Below are 11500 nucleotides of genomic sequence, written 5' to 3' on the forward strand. Positions count from 1 at the left end.
TTTAAAATTTAAAACATACGAAATATAAATATAAATATATGAATGTAGATAAAGATACATGTGAATATAAATGCATATAAAAATTTATGCGTAATTAAGTATGAATATTATAGATGTTTAATTCTTTAAATTTTAGATTTTTTAAAATTTTAGACTTTATAATATTCATACTTAATTACGCATAAATTTTTATATGCATTTATATTCACATGTATCTTTATCTACATTCATATATTTATATTTATATTTCGTATGTTTTAAATTTTAAATTTATTATTTTACCATGTCATATCGGATATATATCTTTCGAAATATTAAATATTGATTTCCTACAAATATTATTGTTAATTTTATGAATTTATTAATAATATAAAAATACATATATATATATATATATTTGCTCAAAATAATAGAGCACTCAATATAAGTTCAGTTATATATTCTTTTAGAATATTCCTTATAAAAGTTATATATATATATATATATATATATATATATAGCAATAATAAAGTCAAACCAAATAGTGTCAACTAATATGACTTGATGCCAGGATAAACTAGCCGGTCCAGTCACCACTTATACACTGTCTGCATCTGATCAGTCTTTGCAAGGGGGGTCATTGCCCACATCTCTAGCCTTATGTGATACACACAGACCTGGGCTTCTGGGTGGTCACCCATCTTCAGTGTGTGTTAATCATTGGCTAGTGATGAAGAACTCATTCCACTTGCAAAATACTATATCCTTTTTCTAGCAACATACTGTCGCTGATCTCGTAAAGAAAGAGATAAGTGATATTAAATCTCTGAGCGAGTACGGAATTGCAAAATATATCTGCCAACTAAACATAGCGGTTCTATAGAGGATGGTGTTACTGTTGTTTTTAGCTTCAGGAAGACATTTCTTCCGGCTGGCCAGCGAAACATAGTCTGTGTCCAATTAGTATTTGTAAGGGAGATCATTGTTTCCAGCTCTAGCCTTATGTGATATATATATATATATATATATATATATATATATATATATATATATACTGATATGTGAGTAAAAATAAATACAAAAAAAAAGGGTTTTGTATGATCGTGTATAGAGGAATATATTATTTTATTTAAAAGAGTTCCAACTCTGTCTGTTTTTTATGTTTTTTATTTATATTCTTGTAAAATTTATGTGGGATATAGAATATGGAATATATAATATATAATATAAAAAAAGATGGATATATATATATATATATATATATATATATATATATATATCTTTTACTCTTTTACTTGTTTCAGTCATTTGACTGCAGCCATGCTGGAGGACCGCCTTTAGTTGAGCAAATCCACCCCAGGATTTATTCTTTGGAAGCCTAGTACTTATTCTATCGGTCTCTTTTGCCAAACCATTAAGTTACAGGGACATAAATACACCACCATCGGTTGTCAAGTGATGTTGGGGGGACAAACACAGACACACAAATATATACACACACATACATATATATATACATATATACGACGGGCTTCTTTCAGTTTCCGTCTACCAAATCCACTCACAAGGCTTTGGTCGGCCCGAGGCGATAGTAGAAGACACTTACCCAAGGTGCCACACAGTGGGACTGAACCCAGAACCATGTGGCTGGTAAGCAAGCTACTTACCACACAGCCACTCCTGCACCTATCCACACAGCCACTCCTGTGCCTATATATACACACATACACACAAACACACACACACATAAATATACACACGCACACACACATATATAAAATTAATGCAGAGTGCAGTTTGCAATGTTTTACCAAAAAGGAAAACTATAATCATCATTAAATGTGAGGTACACTGAACTGATTTGGCCAGTGTTAGTCACTGGCCTTAACTCTAAATGCATGCAAGTAACATATTTTTTAGAGTACTCTGTGATGTTGGGCTACCAGAACCTGTCCTTCATTAAGAACTAAATGACAGCATGTTGTTTTTGCTCGTAACCCATTATTTACTTGCAATTAAAAAGATAAAGAAGAGTTGGTTACGATGTCAAGGGTTCCAGTTAACCCAATCAATGGAACAGCCTGCTCATGATAGTTATGTGCAAGTGGCTGAGCACTCCACAGACATGCATATTCTTAACATAGTTCTCTGGGAGATACAGCGTGACACAGAATGTAACAAGGCTGGCCCTTTAAATTACAAGTACAACACATTTTTGCCAGCCAAGTGATAACTAGAGCAATGTGAAATAAAGTATCTTACTTAAAGACACAACATGCCACTGGGAATTGAACTCATAACCTTATGATTGTGAGCTGAATACCCTAACCACTTGCATTATTGTCCCACTGCCAAATTGCATCTCTTTATACCAAAGGGAAGATATGCTTTTCATTCCCCACAAGATCGTAAAATAAGGGCCAGGTGGATACCATAATCAATATAATCTAATAGAAATTAAGAGTGACACAGTACGGCTGCAGACTAATGGCTAAAATGGCTAAAAGATTATATCAATAAATTAGAAAATAAAGTTGTATTTACATACCTTGTCTACAAGCCCCAATTCTGCTAAAGACACTTTCTTTTTTTCTGCTTTCTTTGTTGCTCTTGTGACTGTCTCTGTTTCAGTCTTTGGTTTGAAGAGCTGAATTAATTCAGGTTTGGTGTCTTCATTAAACATTTCTTTAATAACCATCATTCCTGATTTTTTAATTAATCCTGGTGGTACTAATTTGATGAAATCTTTTTTATTCTTATTCTGAAGAAGAATGCCAATGAATAAATGAACTTACAGATGGTTACATATCCCTTAAAAACATTACATAGGTAAAGTAAATAAGAAAATGTGAAACTGTGAGGCTTTAGCTTCAAACAAATGTAAATTTGTATATATGATGGCTCCTGGAAATTTCCTGGTTTTAAGGGTTCTGGGAAAGGCCTAGTTGGACACCTAACCTTCTGAAAAACTGAAAGACTTTTGCAATAAGTGTGTGAATCTGAGAGGGGAATATGTTGAATAAAATCATAACTACCTGTAGCAAGCAAAATTCCTTCCTGAGTCATGTACACTAACAAGGGCTGTTTTCCTGGTTTCCATGGCATATATATTCCCCACCTGAATGGGATGCTGGTCCATTGCAGGATTACCCCTTTTAGTTAGCTGAGTAGATTGGAGCAACATGAAATGAAGTGTTTTGCTCAAGAACACAATGTGCTGTCCGGTCCAGAGATTGAAACCACAATTTAACATCCTTGAATCTAACACCTTAACCACTAAGCCATGCACCTCCACATAATTAACTGATCCTCGTATATTTTCTTTTACTCAAAGTTAGGAACTTTTCAGCACCCCCTTGTATGTATGTATATGTGTGTATGTATGTATATATATATATAATGTGTATGATGGTCAGAGATTTAGGGACATCCTAACTCAGAAATTTGTTAAGAAGCAGTACTGTCATCGGCCATGACAATGACTTAACTTGACTCAACAGGTCTTTGCAAGCGCAGTTTATTGCCCAATGATTGAAGGGTACTCTTCAATGGGCTGATTATGCTGCACTGGAATAGGCCAGTTACAGTATCACTTGGCTTGCCAGGTCTTCTCAAGCACAGCATATCTCCAAAGGTCTTGGTCACTTGTCCTCGCCTCCGTGAGGCCAAATGTTTGAAGGTTTTGCTTCACCACCTCATCCCAGGTCTTCCTATATATATATATATATATATATATATATATATATATATATATATATATTCAAGGCTTGAATATGGTACTTATGTGAAGGCACCCGAATATCGCATCCCAAAAGGATGGGTGATTAAAATCAAACAATAAGCAACACGGATTTCAAAAGTGATTGCAGTACGCACGTTTCATGCTACTTCAATTTATTTAAGTAATGCAAGCATTACCTTAAATGCAATGTGAAGAGCAATCTTCAGCTGCACGAAAATGCAGAAAAAAGACATATTATAAATGTGGCAACATATCAAATCCAAGTGGGAGAGAGCATACATAAAAATCCAAATGTGAGGAAGAATATATAAGTCCATCTTGACATAGCGGAGTCTATGTATATATATATATGTATATGTATATTTATGTGTATGTATGTGTATATACATGTATATATACACACACACACACACATATATATATATATATACATACACACACACACACACACACACACACACACACACACACACACACACACACACACACAAGCATTAATTTCTAGAAGGAAAAGTTGATAGTAGCTTCATAGTTTCAGCTTACTAGTCCTCTACATCAGACAGTCAACTGGTGGCTAGTAAGCCAAAATTTCGAAGTCACTGCCCACCTTTATCTCATAAAAATTAATCTATAATTTTAGATTGAGATAAGAACTTCAGGACAGATTGGCCAACAGTTGGAATTCAACTTGAGACTGGAACAATAGAATAATTGCATTACAGAATTAATTCGCCCCCATCGTTAATCTCTGATCAAACACCACCGGGGTATATAGTCATTATAGATGTATTATAGTCATGCTATTTAGCTTTCTTTAGTTTTCGGCTGTAGGTCCAATTAGCTGTCTGCAGGAGCTAGCTTAAAAGTTCACATGGTGCGTGGCTTTTAAGTTAGTAAATAATAAATGTACTCCATGCTAGCATAGGTTGGACGATTTGACTGAGGACTGGTGAACCAGATGGCTACACCAGGCTCCAATCTGATTTGGCAGAGTTTCTACAACATTAGGAAGGGCATCCAGCTGTAGAAACTGCTAAATCAGATTGGAGCCTGGTGTAGCCATCTGGTCTACCAGTCCTCAGTCAAATCGTCCAACCCATACTAGCATGGAAAGTGGACGTTAAACGATGATGATGATGATGATGATGATGATGATGATGATGATGATGATGATGATGATGATGATGATGACTCTACTATAAAGTGTTAAAAGTATTAAGTGATTCTTCAGCTTAATGTTAAATTGTATTTTTATATATACAACTTTACCAACTTTACCTAAAACCATACACAGAACTTTACCTAAAACCATACACAGAACTTTACCTAAAACCATACACAGAACTTTACCTAAAACCATACACAGAACTTTACCTAAAACCATACACAGAACTTTACCTAAAACCATACACAGAACTTTACCTAAAACCATACACAGAACTTTACCTAAAACCATACACAGAACTTTACCTAAAACCATACACAGAACTTTACCTAAAACCATACACAGAACTTTACCTAAAACCATACACAGAACTTTACCTAAAACCATACACAGAACTTTACCTAAAACCATACACAGAACTTTACCTAAAACCATACACAGAACTTTACCTAAAACTATACACAGAACTTTACCTAAAACCATACACAGAACTTTACCTAAAACCATACACAGAACTTTACCTAAAACCATACACAGAACTTTACCTAAAACCATACACAGAACTTTACCTAAAACCATACACAGAACTTTACCTAAAACCATACACAGAACTTTACCTAAAACCATACACAGAACTTTACCTAAAACCATACACAGAACTTTACCTAAAACCATACACAGAACTTTACCTAAAACCATACACAGAACTTTACCTAAAACCATACACAGAACTTTACCTAAAACCATACACAGAACTTTACCTAAAACCATACACAGAACTTTACCTAAAACCATACACAGAACTTTACCTAAAACCATACACAGAACTTTACCTAAAACCATACACAGAACTTTACCTAAAACCATACACAGAACTTTACCTAAAACCATACACAGAACTTTACCTAAAACCATACACAGAACTTTACCTAAAACCATACACAGAACTTTACCTAAAACCATACACAGAACTTTACCTAAAACCATACACAGAACTTTACCTAAAACCATACACAGAACTTTACCTAAAACCATACACAGAACTTTACCTAAAACCATACACAGAACTTTACCTAAAACCATACACAGAACTTTACCTAAAACCATACACAGAACTTTACCTAAAACCATACACAGAACTTTACCTAAAACCATACACAGAACTTTACCTAAAACCATACACAGAACTTTACCTAAAACCATACACAGAACTTTACCTAAAACCATACACAGAACTTTACCTAAAACCATACACAGAACTTTACCTAAAACCATACACAGAACTTTACCTAAAACCATACACAGAACTTTACCTAAAACCATACACAGAACTTTACCTAAAACCATACACAGAACTTTACCTAAAACCATACACAGAACTTTACCTAAAACCATACACAGAACTTTACCTAAAACCATACACAGAACTTTACCTAAAAACCATACACAGAACTTTACCTAAAACCATACACAGAACTTTACCTAAAACCATACACAGAACTTTACCTAAAACCATACACAGAACTTTACCTAAAACCATACACAGAACTTTACCTAAAACCATACACAGAACTTTACCTAAAACCATACACAGAACTTTACCTAAAACCATACACAGAACTTTACCTAAAACCATACACAGAACTTTACCTAAAAACCATACACAGAACTTTACCTAAAACCATACACAGAACTTTACCTAAAACCATACACAGAACTTTACCTAAAACCATACACAGAACTTTACCTAAAACCATACACAGAACTTTACCTAAAAACCATACACAGAACTTTACCTAAAACCATACACAGAACTTTACCTAAAACCATACACAGAACTTTACCTAAAACCATACACAGAACTTTACCTAAAACCATACACAGAACTTTACCTAAAACCATACACAGAACTTTACCTAAAACCATACACAGAACTTTACCTAAAACCATACACAGAACTTTACCTGAAACCATACACAGAACTTTACCTAAAACCATACACAGAACTTTACCTGAAACCATACACAGAACTTTACCTAAAACCATACACAGAACTTTACCTAAAACCATACACAGAACTTTACCTAAAACCATACACAGAACTTTACCTAAAACCATACACAGAACTTTACCTGAAACCATACACAGAACTTTACCTAAAACCATACACAGAACTTTACCTAAAACCATACACAGAACTTTACCTGAAACCATACACAGAACTTTACCTAAAACCATACACAGAACTTTACCTAAAACCATACACAGAACTTTACCTAAAACCATACACAGAACTTTACCTAAAACCATACACAGAACTTTACCTGAAACCATACACAGAACTTTACCTAAAACCATACACAGAACTTTACCTAAAACCATACACAGAACTTTACCTGAAACCATACACAGAACTTTACCTAAAACCATACACAGAACTTTACCTAAAACCATACACAGAACTTTACCTGAAACCATACACAGAACTTTACCTAAAACCATACACAGAACTTTACCTAAAACCATACACAGAACTTTACCTAAAACCATACACAGGCAGCTGAATGACATTTGTATTTCACAGACTGGTGAGAATGATGCCATTAATATTTCTCTTGAACCTTTAAAGTCAACAAATGTGGAAAAGACATGAGCAGGATAGAGGTAATTCCAAAGGGCCAACATCTTAAGAAGGAAGGATTAAGTGTAGTGTGTAAGTGCAGGGCCTAGGTGAACACAAGCATGATGACAGGAGGAGAGATGAGCAGGTTGGAAATATTACAGGGGAGGTGGTATGAGCCCAATTATCTCTGAGAATCGGAAGACATAATAGCAATAGAAAAGGCAAAGAAAAAAGGTAATATATCTGTGGGAGAGAGGCTGAAGCACGTTTGTGAGTGTCATTATGTTACTTAGTCACGTGGCCTTTTTCTGGATGTTGTCAGTCAAGGATATCTGTGCATGCAGCAACAGGGCCATCCCAGATGTGAGGACAATATTCCAATATAATCTGAACTTTGCAGAGAGTCAGTAATTGTGTCAACTAATCCTGAAGAGAAGGGCTAGTCATAAGGATGCAACCTTAGCTATGTTAAGTGTGTACTTTTGCCAGTAGAGGTCCTTAGAGATAGCGAAACCTAACAACTGGAACAATTGGGAGAGCTCTAGGTGAGATTCTTGACGTGGATAGTGTCTGTGTTTAATTGCTATTGAAAGAGATAAAATTGGCACATTTTCATTGGAAAGCACTTTCTAGGCCTCTGTTCATGGCTTAAACAACAACAACTGTGGCAACAATTAAACAGCAAAGTATCAGCTCAATGCTCAGTTGTTTCTATCAGTGTAGCTAAGTAAATATAAAAACATTTACCCCAATGTTTTTCATTGCTTCTGCCAGTATGGTCTGGGCCTGAAAAAAATTAAAAGTCATTAATACGAATGAATACATTTTTTACTTGGTGCAACTTCTGACCCTCCTTTTTTTTCTTATATTATTTCACAGAAGAGAAGGTTTAATCGTATAGATCAGTGAATTTTATTATCAGTACATATTTTACTTTTATTAATACTCTAAGTGATGTAAAACAAGAGAGACTTTCGTTCAGTTCTGGATTCATTAATATTAAATGTAAAAGAGATACATTTAATTCTAGAGAGAATGATGATTATATTTAACCCTTTTGAGGAAGTAAATCAGGACAATGTTTTTCACAGTACAGGTGTGAGCCTCCTGAGATGGGGATACTGTTGAAGATAGAAAGTGTGTGGACAAATTGCCAAGCTTAATAAACAGAGATAGTTTTAAAACTTTTTAAAGATTTATCCAGCATCATGGTGATGATAGAAGAATTGTATGAATGGAAAAATACTCCTCTTAGGAGTTAACACACTTTTCCAAGTGTTACACCTCTGGAAAACTCCTAGAATGATGAATACCTCTGGAATGTGACAGCTCTGCTGAAACTTCAGGATGGTTTGCGGTTGAGTTTCACTAAGCTTTTGGCAAAACTTCATGCAATATCACTGCTTGGCATGTTCAATGAAAACAAAAATCTGACAACTGCTCACTACACATTTGTACTCTGGGTGTAACAGCCAGGAACTGGAAGTGGTGTGGCAAAAGGATTTTGCCCAGAATTAGTTTTGGTGGGAAAAAATAAAGTCAGATATGTTTTTTAATGCAACTTGTATCTATAAGTGTGTGTGTGTGTGTGTGTGTGTTGTTTTTTCATTTGCAAGATATGTATTAAATTATTTTAAGCTCTAAGATTTATTTTAGACTTCTAATGTAAAGCAAGTTTTCAAAATTTAGGCAGGTTATACTTTCCAGTAGAATTTTGGTCTGAAATTAGTAAAGTAGAATCACCTCTGATTCAGAATCAACAGAACTGACTGCAGACAAAAATTTTTCATCTATTTCAGTTTTATTCAAAAATGCACTTCTCTTGTTCACTTTGGCAGCCAATTTCAGTACTCGAGATTTATCTTTGGCCAGATAAGTATCCAGAATTCTATCATTTTTCAGCATTAATTTAATGGCGTTATTTGTGGCTGTCCACAAAAGCATCTGCAAAAATAAAAGAAATATTGAAGATACTTTAATTCTTTTCATTTCATTCATCTTATTTTAGTGTTTTGGCAATTATGGAGATTGTGCTTTGGCAATTATGGAGATTTCATGTTATTATGCAAACACTTTAGAGAAGCTACGAAATTCTGTGTGAAAGGACAGCTGGATCGTAAAAAAATTAATTCAAATGCCTATGTATTGTGAGCTCATAATACATAAGCATTTGAATTAATTTTTTTACAATCCAACTGTCTTATCACACAGAATTTCGTCTACCTTCAAACCATTGGATCTGATGAGGTTTATATAAGGGAACTGAATTGTTTATATATCAAAATATATATATATATAAATCGAAACAAATTGTTCGCTTTTTTCATCAGGCAGGCAGATGAAATTCAGCAATATAAGTTGCGCAGGTATATTTCAGAATATGCTGTCTTCAGAAGTGGGGCCATCAGGCAGGTGTACACTGTGCACCCTAATCAGCAAGTGTGCTTCTTTCTGCATCAACTGCTGTACACTGTCAGACCTTAGAAGACACAATGGGGAAGTTTGCACGACCTACAGAGAAGCCTGCACCAAATATGGAATACTGGAGGATGATGCTCACGGGGACCAGACACTGGAAGAGGCAGCAATCAGCAGAGCACCAAGTCAACTGTGCCACCTATTTTCTGTCATGCTGATGACATGTGTCTTGGGTGAACCTCTCAAGCTTTGGGTGACCCACAAAACCAGCATGGCAGAGGACACTCTACAAAAGATTCAAAGGTAAACCTCAGCGGAAATTGCCACATTCAATAATGCCATTTACAATGAGGCATTATTTGACCTAGATACCTGAGTGCAAGCTATGGGAGGTCAAGGTATTGCCACTATTGGTTGCCTCAACTAGAGCAAGCAGCAAACAATCTCACAATTGAGTACCTGTGAGAAATCAGTTATGACATCGAGGAAATGACAGTGTAAACTGATAAAGGACCAACTGGTGTTTATAAGACCATTATTTCGAGCATTTAAAATTAAAGTGGAGGTCTTTCCTATATATATATATATATATATATATATATATATATATATATTTTTTTTTTTATTTGTGTCAGTCATTTGACTGTGGCCATGCTGGAACACCACCTGTAGTAGAAGAAATCGACCTCAGGACTTATTCTTTGTAAGCTTAGTACTTATCCTATTGGACTCTCTGGCTGAACTGCTAGGTTATGAGGATGTAAACACACCAACATCGGTTGTCAAGCAATGGTGGGAGGACAAACACATGCACACAAACATATACATACATACATATATATATATATATATATATATATATATATATATATATGTGTGTGTGTGTGTGTGTGTGTGTGTGTGTGTGTGTATATATATATATATATATATATATATATATATATATATATATCTACCTCTCTCTCTCTCTCTCTCTCTCTATATATATATATATATATATATATATATATATATACGACTGGCTTCTTTCAGTTTCTATCTACCAGAAACTGAAAGAAGAAACGAAAGTAAGTGAAAGAATATTCTTACAGTTTCTTTCTGTGACACTGGAGATCTTTCAAAATTCCAGAACTTTTTCATAAATTCTACATCTGCTTCTTTTCTCAGACTTGCATCAGAAAATGGCTAGGGAAACAAATTAATTAATGAGTTAATCAGTTGTTTCTGGGGAAAAAAAAAAAAACTAAAAGAAAAATTCAAAGATGTGAAATTAAACAAATTAAAATGAAGCAACTTACCATTGATTACACTTTTTGGCTCCCTACATAAATGTTAGTTTCAAATTTTGGCACAAGGCCAGCAATTTCAGAGGAGGCAGAAAGTTGATTGCATCAATGCCAGTGCTCAGCTGGTACTCATTCTATTGAGCCCGAAAAGATGAAAGCAAAGTAAGCCTCCTTGGAATTTGAGCTCAGAACATGGAGACAGATGAAATGTCGCTAAGTATTTTGCTCGGCATACTAAGAATTCTGCCAGTTTGCCACTTTATTTGTTCACAAAAATATCAACATGA

General features: G+C 34.7%; 1 protein-coding gene across 2 annotated transcripts in view; it reads right to left on the bottom strand.

Moving 5' to 3' along the window:
- The window catches only part of LOC106874393 (uncharacterized), a 126878-nt gene that overhangs the window by 25303 nt on the left and 90075 nt on the right, over positions 1-11500 (bottom strand). For both annotated transcript variants that reach the window (XM_089352840.1, XM_089352839.1), the window contains exons 32-35: positions 11017-11112; positions 9253-9453; positions 8257-8295; positions 2528-2740 (exon numbers count right to left, since the gene is read on the bottom strand). In XM_089352840.1, the coding sequence (XP_089208966.1) occupies positions 2528-2740; positions 8257-8295; positions 9253-9453; positions 11017-11112 (549 nt within the window). The remainder of the gene's footprint in view (positions 1-2527; positions 2741-8256; positions 8296-9252; positions 9454-11016; positions 11113-11500) is intronic.

The sequence above is a fragment of the Octopus bimaculoides genome, chromosome 5 (genome assembly GCF_046866305.1).
Source record: "Octopus bimaculoides isolate indiv1 chromosome 5, ASM4686630v1, whole genome shotgun sequence".
Taxonomy (NCBI): Eukaryota; Metazoa; Mollusca; class Cephalopoda; order Octopoda; family Octopodidae; genus Octopus; species Octopus bimaculoides.